Raw genomic sequence first — 15,142 nt, forward strand, 5'->3', positions numbered from 1 at the left:
CTCCTTAAAATATCCCAAAACATATTTATAAGAATTCCTAGACGTAAACTCAAGCTCATTTTATAATTTAACCGATTCGTTTTAAAACTTGGACCGGGGTCTCGGTTTTAACCCGAATCGACTCGAAACTTAACCGAATTTTACCAAACTTAAAACATGACTTAGCAACACCATACCAGACCTAAATCCATCAAATTCGAACCCCTTAGAAACCTTAAAACCTTGCTGGTATGATGCTGGAATTTTAGAACATGCGCGCCTCCACCCTAGTTCACTAACCCTCTTTTATTTCTTTCCTAGCCTAGACCCGATAAACCAGCCATGGATCAGCCTCCCCTAGACCACCCTAGGACCTCTATGGGCCCCATGAACCCACGGATGCCCACCCATGCAAGCCGCAGCCCTACCCCGAACATTAAACTCCCAAAACATACTAACCAAGAATCATTTCTTTACTCCCGAACACCAGCGGTTGGGGTTAGTTCCATCACGCTATGAACCCTTCCAAGCCTTGTCTCAGACCCACCAGGATCTGTTCTAAGGCTCGTCTAGGTCTCTGTGTTGCCGGAATGCCCTTGCACGCTACTATTCCAAGAACTGAGCCACCCCCATGAACATAACTCTCGATCCGACAACCTACAGCACCCAGCCCGATTTCTAATCCTCAATACCACCTCTTGTCATCACATTCGATGTCTTACCAGTCAAGAACCGTAGCCCTTTACACAACATACAAGAAAACGTGAGTAGGGTAAGCAAAAACGTGAGTTTTCATGTCACAACCGAAGGAACATGATCGAGACTTTCACACACAAACAAACAACTAACAGCATGTATACAACGTATGTGATGCAAAAACGAAAGTACAATGCGTGCCTTTGATGATCGATGAACAAAAACGAGAGGTAGGAGGCGCCGGGAGAATTTTCTCTTGAAGGAAATGGGGTGGCCGATGCAAATCAGTTGTTGGGGGGGTGGGGAAACCGAGAGAAAAATGTGTCTGAATGGGGGGTTTCGGCTAGTGGGGAGTGGCAAATGATTAGGTTTAGGGTTAATTAGTTGTTTAGGTGATAATTATATAGTAAACTAATAGATAATGGGCCCTAACTGATAATTAAAAGTTTAAAAAATAATTAAGCCCAATAAACTTAAAAGTAGGCCGATTAAATCCAAACACACTCTCGAGAACTATTTCGTGTTGAAAAATTTGTGAAAATATTAGCCGAACCCTGAAAAGTCCCCCGATTCGATAAAATTTGTGTACCGGATAAAAATAAAATCTCACCGGTAAAAATACCCAAAAAGCCAATTTTTTAAAGATACCCTTAAAAACACCTTATAATAATTAATAAAAATTAATCATATAATAAAAATAAATTTCCTGATAATTCTCCGGTCTCCATTCCTCGTTCAAGGGCGAAATGCATCTAGAAACCCTAATGCATGAACTTTTAAAATTTCGTGAAATAAATTCTACCATGCATAAAATGTATAAAAATAATTAAACACATAATTTAAAATAAAACCCTAGATTGCATGCATTCAGGTTACGTGAATTAAATTCCTGGACCTTACAACTCTCTCCCCTTAAATAAAATTTCATCCTCGAAATTTAGAGCGTACCGAATAACTCCGGGTAGCGACTCCTCATCTCGGTCTCAGTCTCCCATGTAGCCTCCTCCTCGGAATGATTCAGCCACTTGACCTTGACAATCTGAATCACCTTGTTCCAGAGCCTCTTCTCCTGCTTGTCCAATATCTGGGTGGGTTTCTCCTCAAATGATAGGTGCGGTGTCAGCTGAAGTGGCTCATAGTTAAGCACATACGAAGGATTCGGCATGTACTTACGTAGCATAGAGACGTGGAACACATTATGAACTCCCGCAAAATTCGACAGTAATGCAACTCTGTACGCAAGTGTCCCCACTCTCTCTAGGATCTCGAATGGTCTGATGAATCTAGAGCTGAGCTTTCCCTTTTTCCCGAACCTCATCACACCTTTCACGGGTGCGACCTTCACGAACACATGATCCTCTACTGCGAACTCAAGATCTTGTCGTCTCTGATCTGCATAACTCTTCTGACGGCTCTGTGCAGTCCTCATCCTGTCTCTAATCCTGGCCACTAAATCTGTTGTTTGTCTGACAATATCCGGACCCAACTCTGCTCGCTCACATACCTCATCCCAATAAACTGGCAACCTACACATCCTCCCGTACAGTGCCTCGTATGGAGCCATACCTATCGATGCCTGATAACTGTTGTTGTATGTGAACTCCACAAGAGGTAATTTCAGCTTCCATCTGCCCTGGAAGTCGATCATGCATGCTTGGAGTAGGTCCTCCAGAATCTGAATCACCCTCTCTGACTGACCGTCTGTCTGAGGATGGAAAGCGGTACTGAACAATAACTTCGTACCTAGCGCCCGATGAAGACTCTTCCAGAAAGCAGACGTAAACCTCGGATCCCTGTCTGACACTATGGACACTGGAATCCCGTGCAATCTGATTATCTCTCTGATGTACAGCTCTGCATAGTGAGTCATGGTGAATGTCTTCCTGATCGGTAAGAAATGAGCTGATTTAGTGAGCCGATCAACAATCACCCAGATGGCATTGAATCCTCCAGTAGTCCTCGGAAGCCCTGTCACAAAATCCATAGTAATGTTCTCCCATTTCCACTCGAGAATAGGGAGTGGTCTCAGCTTCCCTGCAGGTCTCTAATACTCTGCCTTAAAACACTTGGAGACAAACCGCAGAATATCCCTCTTCATGCCTGGCAACAAATACAGAGTCTGTAGATCCTTATACATCTTCGTACTCCTTGGATGGATGGAGTACGGGGTGCTGTGGGCCTCGCTCAAGATATCTGCTCGGAGGGAATCACTGTCAGGGACCCATAGGCAGTCCCTATATCTGACTATGCCGTCCACAACTGTATACATTCTATGGCCCTTAACCTCGTCCCTCTGTCTCCACTTCTGTAACTACTCGTCAAAAGTCTGCCTGTCCAGATTCTGTCTCTCAGAGTTGGCTGTACCGTCAGAGTATCAAGATTCGGGGCCTCGCCCCTGGCATAAACTGCAAGCTCCAATCTCTGAATCTCAGCCTGTAGGGGTCTCTGCACTGACAGATGAGCAATCACTGCATGCTTCGTGCTCAGAGCGTCTGCGACCACGTTAGCCTTAGTCGGATGGTAGCTAATGTCGCAATCATAGTCCTTCACCAGCTCAAGCCACCTCCTCTGTCATATATTCAGCTCCTTCTGTGTGAAAAAGTACTTCAGGATCTTATGATCTGTGAAAATCCTGCATTTCTCCTCGTACAGATAGTGTCTCTATCTCAGGGTAAATACCACTGCTGCTAGCTCGAGCTCATGAGTCGGATAATTCTTCTCGTGAACCTTCAGCTGTCTGGACGCATAAGCTACCACTCTGTCCTGCTGCATCAGAACTGCACCCAACCCAAGCTTAGATGCATTTGTATATACCACAAAATCTTCTTGCCCTGATGGCATGGCTAGGACTGGTGCAATGGTCAATGATAGCTTCAGTCTGTCAAAGCTCTGCTGACACTCAGGTCCCCAGATAAACTTGGCATTGTTCTTCGTCAAGGCGGTCATAGGCACCGCAAAAGAAGAGAAACCCTGGATGAACTTCCTGTAGTAACCTACCAATCCCAAGATACTACGGATCTCTGTCACACTCTTAGGAACTGGTCAATCTCTGACTGCCTCCACTTTGATGGGGTCGACCTCTATGCCATCATGTGATATAATGTAGCCCAAGAATGCCACTCTATCAAGCCAGAACTCACATTTACTGAACTTGTCATACAGTCGTCTATCATGTAGAGTCTGCAATACTTTCTTCAGATGCTGACTGTGCTCCTTCCTGCTCTTCGAATATATCAGAATATCGTCAATGAAGACTATGACGAACTGATCTAAATATGGCTGAAACACGCGATTTATGAGATCCATGAAGATCGCTGGCGCGTTCTTCAGACCGAATGGCATCACCATAAACTCATAGTGCCTGTAACACGTCCGAAAAGCTGTCATATGCACATCTGACTCTCTCACTTTCAGCTGATGGTATCAAGATCGAAGGTCTATCTTGGAAAACACGGAGGCTCCCTGAAGCTGATTAAATAAGTCCTCGATCCTAGACAACGGATATTTATTCTTAACTGTGACCCTGTTCAGCTCTCGATAGTCAATGCACAGTCACATGCTGCCATTCTTCTTCTTAACAAATAGCACTGGTGCGCCCCAAGGAGAAAAACTAGAGTGAATGAAACCCTTGTCTAGCAGATCCTGAATCTGATCTTTGAGCTCCTTTATCTCTGCAGGCGCTAAACGGTAGGGTGCCTTAGATATCGGCATTGTCCCTGGCATGAGCTCAATAGAGAAGTCCACCTCTCTGTCTGGTGGAATTCCTGAAACATCGTCAGGAAAAACACTGGAGAACTCACTGACCACATCCACATCCTCCAGCCTCTGACTGACTGGCTCTGTCACTGACACAATGTTGGCTAAGAATGCTTGACAGCCTCTTTTGATAAGCTTTCTCGCACTCATGCAGGAAATGACGTGTGGCATCTGCTGATGTCTAGCTGCCTCAAAAACAAACGGCTTCCCAGTGGGTGGTCTGACAGAAACTGACATCTGTCGAAAATCTATGACTACATCGTGAGAAGATAGTCGGTCCATACCCAATATGATATCAAACTCTGGCAACGGTAATACTATCAGATCTGCCTTTACTGCCTTCTGTTGCAATTTAAGCTCCAATCCTCTCACTATCCGGGATGTGAACATCTGATCCCCGGATGGAATTGATACTCTGAACCCTGAATCCATTGACTATCGAGAGCTGAACAGGGTCGAAATTCCTAGTCGCTTCACAAAATATTCGGATATAAATGATTGTGTAGCCCCTGAATCTAGCAATTTCATGCGTGGCCAAACCTGAAATATATATCCTCCCTACGACAAAACATACCAAAAATCTAATAGAGTTGAGCTTAAAGAATTTCTTATTGGCCTTTAACCCAAAATCCTCGAAATATAACTGCAATAGACCCAAACATCGTTCCCAAAAATTCGAAATTCAACCTCGAAAAATTAAAAATTTCAAATTAACCTCTTAAAGTTTTGAAAATTGCACCCTGGTCCTTCAAAATTTCGAAAATGTCCCCAATAAATCATCTAAATTACAGAAGTTTCGAAAAATAGTCCCAAAAATCTCGATTTTTAGCAATTGAGTACTCAATTTACCAGTTAATACAATTGGGTCCTAATATCTTCCCATACAACAATCACATTATAAATCACAACTAGGTAGAACATCCATCCTAATTCTTTCTATGTTATCGATTCCAACAATCAATTCACATACTGATCATACAATTACATGCAATCAAAGCGGTACACATATAAAAACTTAAGTATAAAGGTTATCGGTGATCAAAGTAGAATCTGGCTCCACTTCAGCCTCCTCGGCATGCATCACATATGCCCTGCCGGTAGTGGGACCCTTGTTCTGAGGGCAATCTGCAGCCTTGTGCCCCTCCTGTTTGCATACGAAGCATCAGTAGGTGCCCGGCACATCCATTTTCCATAGTGATATTTGTTGCACTGCTTGCATGGCGGTCCTCCCTCCTGCCTAGGAGCCCCTGGTTCCTGAGGTGGCCGCTGCTGTCCTGGCCGCCTATGCTGTCCCTAGGGCTTCTGCTGCCCCTGCTGTTTCAGTGGCCCCGAAAACTGCTTCTTCTACGGCTGAGAACTGGACTGGGCCTGATGCCGCTTACTCTGCATCTCGTAGTCTATGTCCCGCAAAGCCTGCTCTGCCAGAAAAGCGCAGGCAGTGGCCTCATCATAACCTGCCGGCCTCATCAGCATGAAGTCCCGGCGGAGAGTAGGTCTCAGTCTATCTAGGAAATGCCTCAGCTTCTGGACGGCATCTCCTGCTATCATGGGCACAAAATGACAGCCCATGTCAAACTTGCGGATAAACTCCGCCGTTGATAAGTCTCCCTGCCGGAGACTCATGAACTCTCTCGTCAGGCGGCCCCTGACGTCAGATGGGAAATACTTCCCGAAAGAACATCTCTCTGAAGCTGGCCCATGTGAGAGTAGTCACATCCACTGCATGTGCAGCTCCCTCCCACCAAAGGGACGCATCATCCCTCAGCAAATAAATGGTACACCTGGCCCGGTCGTAATCCCTCATCTGTAAGTACTCGAAATGAACCTCCAGCGACTTAATCCATCCATCTGCTACGAATGGATCAGTGGTACCCCCGAACTCCCTCGGGTTGAGCCTACAGAACTGCTCAAAAACATCAGTCTGCTGGCGAGGTGCCTGCTGGGCCTGCTCCATGAGCCTCGCTATCCCCTCAAGTACTCGGGTAGCTGGGTCTCCTGGCGGTGGTAGTGGTGGAGGTCCTCTGCCACCCCCAGGAATCTCATCATGTCTGTCCGCCCTGGGCTCGCGTCTGGGAGGCATATCTGAACACAGTCCAATTCATAAACGTAACCCACCATGCAAGTAATCTAGCTTTTGAAATAATAAATCTTAAATCGCAAAAGCAGTGAAACATGTGCAGTAAATCATCGTAAAGCATAAACCATGAAATCATGCAGGTGATAACAGTAAATCATTTTAAACATAAAAGCTTACAGACTTGAGGTTTTGAAGACTGAGCTACAGAAGCTGGCGGTGGTACAACCCTATATGGGACCCTTGCTCTAATACCAACTGAAATGTCTACCGTTTTAAAAATGCGGAAATATTTTATTTAAAAAAAAACTCGTATTTACAAAATAACATTTAAAATAATCGTATTTTCTTGACAAATAAAATAGCGCAGTAAAAATAACCAAAATAAACCAAGATTCAACATAAACGTAAACGAGTAAAAATCATAATATCAACAACGTATAAAAATGTTTAACTCCTCTCAAAAACTCATAAATCGAATGCGGAAAAACGTGTGGTCCTCTGGTTATGTCACCGCACCAGGGCTGCCTACTCAGAGTTCAGCTCCTCCAGTCTCCTCAGCATCAAGCTCACCTGCATCAGACACGCCTAATGAGTCTAAAGACTCAACATGCCTGTACCATGAATAAAAAGTACATATACATGGCACACAGCAGTGAAAAATATAATAATCAACATACATTTCATGACTGCAGTAAAAATCGTATGCGTAATCGTGACCTGTCAAAACATGGTAATAGTCTTAGCATGTATCATCGTATCAACATATACGTGTTAATTTCTTAATTTGAATTCTGTTCATTAGCGGTGACTTTCGTATCATCATGTCAGTCAATGGATCCATCTACGTGTAACCGCGGTACCCGGCGGCGAGGACATCAGCGACAGCATTACCCGTCCACTAAGTCCCGGCCTACATGTCATCGTGTCATCGTGTTAATCACAACTAAATCACTTCCTTCAACTCATCATAATCACCACTTAAATAAAAGCATGCATATACATAACTTTTTCCTTTAAACCAAGCATGCAACGTATTTATCGTAATTACGTAAAAATCATAAACATGATGCATCAACATTTAAAAACATGATAATTAGTGCTCAGGGCACTGCCATGACCAAAATCTCACTCCGGTGCAAAATGACTATTTTGCCACTGGAAACTCAAAAATTACCGTTTTACCCCTGGACCTCTAAAATTGACCCGAAGCTTACCGAACTCCTTCAAATGTCCCAAAACATATTTATAAGCATTCCTAGACGTAAACTCGAGCCCATTTTACAACTCAACCGATTCGTTTTAAAACTTGGACCGGGATCCTGGTTTTAACTTGAATAGACTCGAAACTTAACCGAATTTTACCAAACATAAAACATGACTTAACAACACCATGCCAGACATAAAACCACCCAATTCGAACCCCTTAAAACCCTTAAATCTTTGCTGGTATGCTGCTGTAATTTTAGAACATGCACGCCTCTACCCTAGTTCACTAACCCTCTTTTATTTCGCTCCTAGCCTAGACCCGATGAACCAGCCATGGCTCGGCCTCCCCTAGACCACCCAAGGACCTCTCTGGACCCCATGAACCTGTGGCTGCTCACCCATGCAAGCCGCAGCCCTACCCCGAATGCTAAACTCCCAAAACATACTAACCGAGAATCACTTATTTCCTCCCGAACACCAGGGTTAGTTCTAGCACTCTACGAACCCTTCCAAGCCTTGTCTCAGACACACCAGGATCTGGTCTAAGGCTCGGCTAGGTCTATGTGTTGCTGGAATGCCCTTGCACGCTGCTACTCCAAGAACCGAGCCACCCCCATGAACATAACTCTCGATCCGACAACCTACAGCCCCCAGCCCGATTTCTAATCCTCAATACCACCTTTTGTCATCACGTTCAGTGTCTTACCAGTCAAGAACCACATCCCTTTACACAACATACAAGAAAACGTGAGTAGGGTAAGCAAAAACGTGAGTTTTCATGTCACAACCGAAGGAACATGATCGAGACTTTCACACACAAACAAACAACTAACAGCATGTATACAATGTATGTGATGCAAAAACGAAAGTACAATGCGTGCCTTTGATGATCGATGAACAAAAACGAGAGGTAGGAGGCGCTGGGAGAGTTTTCTCTTGAAGGAAATGGGGTGGCCGACGCAAATCAGTTGTTGGGGGGGTGGGGAAACCGAGAGAAAATGTGTCTGAATGGGGGGTGTCGGCTGGTGGGGAGTGGCAAATGATTAGGTTTAGGGTTAATTAGTTGTTTAGGTGATAATTATATAGTAAACTAATAGATAATGGGCCCTAACTGATAATTAAAAGTTTAAAAAATGATTAAGCCCAATAAGTTTAAAAGTAGGCCCATTAAATCCAAACACACTCTCAAAAACTATTTCGTGTTAAAAAATTAGTGAAAATATTAGCCGAACACTGAAAAGTCCCCCGATTCGATAAAATTTGTGTACCGGATAAAAATAAAATCTCGCCGGTAAAAATACCCAGAAAGCCAATTTTTGAAAGATACCTTTAAAAACACCTTATAATAATTAATAAAAATTAATCATATAATAAAAATAAATTTCCTGATAATTCTCCGGTCTCCGTTTCTCGTTCGAGCGCGAAATGCTTCTAGAAACCTTAATTCATGAACTTTTAAAATTTCGTGAAATAAGTTCTACCATGCAATAACCATGCATAAAATGCATAAAAATAATTAAACACATAATTTAAAAGAAAACCCTAGATTGCATGTATTCAGGTTACGTGAATTAAATTCATGGATCTTACATGAAGAGTGGGTAGAGCTCTTCACACCTCGTGTGTGTGGGTCGAGTGATTTGTTGGTGGAGTGATGTGTTGGTTGAGTGATGTGTGGGTCAAGCATGGTCATGTCTGGGTCTTGAGTGATGTGGTTGTCGAGGTTGTAAATGTGTTGGATGAGCTTGCAATTCATGGGTCGAGTGATGTGTATATGTTGCAATTCATGGGTAGAGTGTAGCATATTGTGATCTTAGCGCTGCGGCGCTGTATATGTAGCGTCTAGGCGCTTGAGCTTCGCAAATTCAGGCGTTGCGGCGCTAGTTTGTAGCGCCTAAGCACTCATCACTTTCACATAGCATATTTTTTTAAATAAATAATATTGTATATAATATAATATTCTTATCTATATTTTGTTGGTTATGCCAACCGTTATTCTCTTTGAGTACAACGGCGAATGGGAAATTAAAGAAGATAATATATTTAAATGACGTTCATGGTCGAGTGGTAAGTGGGCAGCGATTCCTTTGGATTCTGATATTTGTTCTATGAAATAAATAGAAAGTGATATATACAGAATTATGAATATAGGTTACACAAAAAAATTGAAATTAACTTATCTTCCTGAAGTGAAGTATTGCAATAGTAGTCTAATTTATATTGAGGATGATAATGATTTGAAAGCATACTTATATTTTGAATGTGAAAAAGAAAGACAGGTACTTCATGTCGAATTTGAACTCATTGTTATTTCTCTTGATATTGTTGAAAGTGAAAATATCATGTCACCGGATTTAAATGTGACTTATTTAGATGATGAGTGTGTCGATGATGAAACAAATCTGTATGATCACTATTTTGATAGAACTTTTGTGACCATTGTACCAAAAATGATGTATTAGAAGTTATAAATACTTCAACTGAAAATATGGAAGAGAATGATGTGAGAAGCACAAAAAATGATGGGGAGGATATAGATGCAGTGCATGTGGATGATAATGATGTCAACATCCACCACATCAGTGTAGCTCATGATACTGAGACTCATGTTCAAGCTAACAATGATACATATTCATTTACCGATGGTTCAATCTTATTTATTGGTCAAAGATTTTCAAGCAAGACCGAAGTGAAGAAAGTGCTATCCAAAATTGCTTTGAACTCTTCTTTTGAGTTTGAAAGTTTCAAATCTTCTCGAAATATCTATTCGGTTCGTTATGTGAATAAAGGTTGCAGCTGGAGAATTTGGACTTCAAAACACAAGAACTCAACAGATTTTGTGATTCGTACATATAGCAACACACATAATTGTGACTTGACTAGAATGCGTAAAAGGCATCAACAAGCTAGCTCATCTGTCGTTTGTGATATGTTGGTAGAGAAATTTCGAGGACAACATAAAACACCTCAACCAAAATCTATTATGACAATGATGCGGAATAAGGGGGTTGATATTATTTATTACAAAGCCTTGAAAGGCAAACAGCTTGCTCATGATAACTTCAGAGATGATCCTGAAAGAAGTTTTGGTCTTCTACATTCATATTTGAAAATGGTTGAGAGAATGAACCCTGGTAGTATAATAGATTTAGTAGTAGATAAACATAATGGATTCAAGTATTTGCTTTTAGCATATGGCGCATGTGCAAGAGGATATAGATGCATGAGAAAAGTCGTATTTATTGATGGTACATGGTTGAAAGGAAAGTACGACGGTACTTTACTTGTGGCCTCAGCACAAGATGGAGATTTTCATCAATATCTTTTGGCTTGGGCTGTTGTCGATGTAGAATCCATTGCTTCATGAAGTTGGTTTTTGACGAATCTATTGGAAGTAGTGCTTGATGAGGAAGAGTTGGTGATTATCTCAGATAGACATTCGGGCATCATTGCTACAGTTGCGGACGTTTACAAAAATGCACATCATGATCATTGTATATGGAACTTGTCACAAAATATGAAAATTCGTTGCAAAAAGAAGGGTTGTACCGAAATGTTTATGCAGTTAGCGAAAATTTACAAGCAAACCGAATTTGACTTGGAGTACGAAAAGTTTAAGAAAATATATCCCGATGCTGCAAAGTTTTTGGATGAAAGTGATTTATTGGATCGATGGACTCGAGCATATAGCCCAAGATCTCGATATAACATTATGACAACGAATGATGTTGGATCAATAAATGTAAGATTGCGTGAAGAAAGAAAACTTCCAATCATTGCATTACTAAATTCTTTGCAGACATTGACTACATCTTGGTTTTCAAGGTATCGAAATGCATCTGTCGCATCAATAACAAATTTCACTCCAACTGTTGAGTCGATTCTGTGTGAAAGGTTTAATATTGGTCGGGGATATCAAGTTTATGAGCTGGGACATCTTGAGTTCGATGTTCGAAGTGCTACAAACAGTGACCTTGTGGATTTGGAATCAAAGAGATGTACCTGTAGAGAATTTGATATTGACAAGATTCCATGTTCTCATGCAATTGCAGCGAGTTACTTTTGTGATGTTAATTTTTATTCCTTGTGTTTTGAGTATTATTATGTTATGATATGGTATTTAGCCTATTCTGAGCCAATTTATCATGTTCTGAATCAGAACGAGTGGCCACTTGATGATATGTTAGTACTGCCACATGTGATCAAGAGAAGGCGTGGAAGAAAAAAACAAAACAGATTTCCATCTGTTGGAGAATTTGGTAGAAGATATGATTGAATGATATGTAATTTGTTTGAATTTAAAGACAATCGATTTGATTTTATTAATATGTATTGTGTTTGTGGTGAATTTTTAACTTTGGGTCGAGGGGGTGGTGAGTGGGTCAAGTGGACAAGATTGTAAGGTGTGCGGTCGATTTTTAAGTTTGGGTCGAGTGGGTGGTAAATGGTACGATTTTGGGTCGAGTGGTGGTGTTTGGGGTTTGGTTTAGGGTTTAGGGTTTGGGTCTAGTTTGGGTTGATTTGGGTCGAGTGGGTAGAGGGATTTTGAGTTTTGATCATTTTATAATATAATTCATTTTATATATAATTTGAATGTAAATATATATAAAAAAATTTATTTATGTAAATATTTTAATATGAGTTATATATTATAATTTAAGTATGTTAGTTAAAAATTTCATAACAATAGTAGAAGAATATATCCCTTAATCTAGCAATGTGGGTTGAATTTCTACTCGACTACAATTCTTAACAAATTTTATAATTCCACTAAAATTCTTAACAAATTTCATAACAATAGAACCTAAAAAATTTATAACAAATTTCATTACATGTTCTACTGAATGTATATCGAAGCATATGAACTGAATGTTTATTGTATATCAATGGTTCGAGCATATTACTCGTGCACGAACATGGGTCGAGCCTTCATGACGGGTCTCGACCCACTAAGGCTCGACCCAAATTGGGTCGAGTGGGTCGAGCCTGAGATATTGCGTGGCTCGACCCACTCGACCCTGGCTCGACCAACACGATCCCGTGAATTTGTTTCATTGTTTAAAATAGATGCCCACACGATCCCGTCCTCGACCCAATGAATTATTTTCATTGTTTAAAATAGATTGAATGTACTAAAAAATGGATCAAAAAATCAATTTAAAGTATCATATAATTGTTTTAATCCAACGACCATAATTTATCACAAATACAAAAACAAAAATAATGCCTAAATTCTTCAATCTTCTCATCGTTCAGTTGATAGACATTTTCCCTGAACATGGTATAAGCTGTTGTCGCTAAACACTAAACTCCACATTCGCCGCTGCAATGAAAAAAAAAAACATAAAATGTACATTGATATACATTAAACAATAATGAAATAATAATTTTTAAAATAAAAAAATTTAACCTGATTTTTTGAGTAGGAAAATTATCAGGCCTATCTATACTCCATTTTTCCGAAGAATCAACACCCAACATACGTGGAAGCATAAGCGACAAAGGGTTAATAAGTTTAAGCAATGTCTTGCCCGACCTATCTGCGCTGCGGTCTGAATCCATGATTGTGATCTTCTTAAGGTTAGGCAAAAATTTTAACAAAACCCAATGTTCAGGAAAATGAAAGGGTATCAAAATTATTGTGGCTTTATTCCATGGAATAGCCGGCCACTCACCAATTTATGCTCTCACATAGAGCATCAAACATTCTACGTTAGTCTTCCCGCCTTCATTGAAAGTAGTCGAAATCAACTAATGAAAATCGACGTCCATCAATGACACCTCCTGTGACATTAAATGTGAGTACGTCCTTTGTAATTGGAGTAACCCTCGACAACATTCTTGAATATGCTGAAAATGATAAAGTGAAATATGTTAATTACTAACTTAATGTAATAAATAAAATAAAATAAGAAAAAAAATTATTGTCTCAGTCAACCAACAAGCAGGTGTCCCCAATTCACGAAAACACACTTTATCGTAGGACGAGTTCAAACGTCAACTACTCGTTTTTTAAAACGTGCTAGAAATTTTTTTTTTCTCCTTAATCTCCATAATTCGAAATATACATATATACTTTAAAATACCTTGACACTATTTTAAAAATAAAACAACCAACTAACATTTGAAAATCAAAGGAAAATAGTTTGAATCATATAAAGTTTTACAAAACCTAAAAATATTATTTGAAAGGTATAGCTCATACTATCAACCTCTCAAAAATCTCTCAAGAGCATAAATAAATAGTCGTAAAATATCTCTAACATAATTTGAAATCATAAATCATAACTAGTGCGAAAAACTAGAAACGCTGGTCCTCGGGTTATGTGCACCTTCAGTCTAGTAAAGTCAACCATCAAGACCTCCAATACCATTATTATCAATATCACCTGCATCAATCACACCTAATGAGTCTAAAGACTCAACACACCATAATCTTGATAACAAGTAATACGTATACAAAACACATGCAACTGTGAAAATACTTGTACATAAAATATCGTTTTCATGAAGATGTATAAACTTTGAACATGAATATTTTCGTAAACATTTTCAAGATGCATAAACTTTAAACATAAACATTTTCATGATGCATAAACTTTAAACATAAACATTTTCATAGACATTTTCATGATGACGCATAAACCTTAAATATAAACATTTTCGTAAATTTTGACGCATAAACCTTAAATATAAACATTTTCGTAAACTTTTTTATAAACATTTTCATAAACATTTTCATATCAACATAAACATATTTATATTCATCATAAACATATTCATATTCGTATCAATATTCATATCCATATTCATATCAACATATTCGTATTCATATTCATATTCGTTTTCGTTGAATTCAGATCGTTAATTGTGACTCGTATTCGTATTGGGCGATGAATCCATCTACATGTAACCAAAATATTGGGCGGTGGGGATATCAGCGACACTCTTACCTGTGAACTGAGTCTGGCCTATGTATTAACATATCATATCGTGTCAAATGAAAATACGATCGTCGGGCTCCCACTGGGCCTTCTCCCTCACAATATCTCCAACATATCATCGTATTAGTCACAATTACTTCTGTAACGTCTACTCGTTTTAAAATGCGGAATTTTTTTTTTAAAAGCTCTCATTTTTGAAAATAAACATTTAAATGAATCGCATTCATGCAATCCTACGTAAAAGCATCTTTTAAAAATTATCATAAACAATTACCAATGAAAATATAACGGAGTAAAGAAATGAGTAAAACCCTAACATCCAAAAGTAACATAGAACAGTGTATAAAATCCTCATATCATATCAAAAACGTAAAATCGTATAAGTGTGAAAAAATCATAGGTCCTCGGGTCGTGTCGCCCCCCAGGTCCGCTGACTCAGAGTCCAGCACCTCCAGTCTCCTCAGAATCTAGCTCACCTGCATCA

The 15,142-nt window shown here is 39.9% G+C and overlaps 2 protein-coding genes across 2 annotated transcripts; both read left to right on the forward strand.

Moving 5' to 3' along the window:
- The first annotated feature begins 10,202 nt into the window (after nt 1-10,202).
- On the forward strand, nt 10,203-11,081 carry LOC142529379 (uncharacterized). The gene has a single exon (XM_075634908.1). It carries the CDS (start codon nt 10,203-10,205, stop codon nt 11,079-11,081), a length of 879 nt encoding a protein of 292 aa, XP_075491023.1.
- A 186-nt stretch (nt 11,082-11,267) lies between these two features.
- LOC142529381 (uncharacterized) lies at nt 11,268-11,990 on the forward strand. Its single transcript, XM_075634911.1, has one exon. The coding sequence runs from the start codon at nt 11,268-11,270 to the stop codon at nt 11,988-11,990; it is 723 nt and encodes a 240-aa protein (XP_075491026.1).
- The last annotated feature ends 3,152 nt before the right edge of the window (nt 11,991-15,142 follow it).

The sequence above is a fragment of the Primulina tabacum genome, chromosome 16 (genome assembly GCF_025594145.1).
Source record: "Primulina tabacum isolate GXHZ01 chromosome 16, ASM2559414v2, whole genome shotgun sequence".
NCBI lineage: Eukaryota > Viridiplantae > Streptophyta > Magnoliopsida > Lamiales > Gesneriaceae > Primulina > Primulina tabacum.

Excerpts from the sequence above, each read along its gene's own strand:
- LOC142529379 (XM_075634908.1), top strand. The coding sequence starts at position 10,203 with ATGGAAGAGAATGATGTGAGAAGCACAAAAAATGATGGGGAGGATATA.
- LOC142529381 (XM_075634911.1), top strand. The coding sequence starts at position 11,268 with ATGTTTATGCAGTTAGCGAAAATTTACAAGCAAACCGAATTTGACTTG.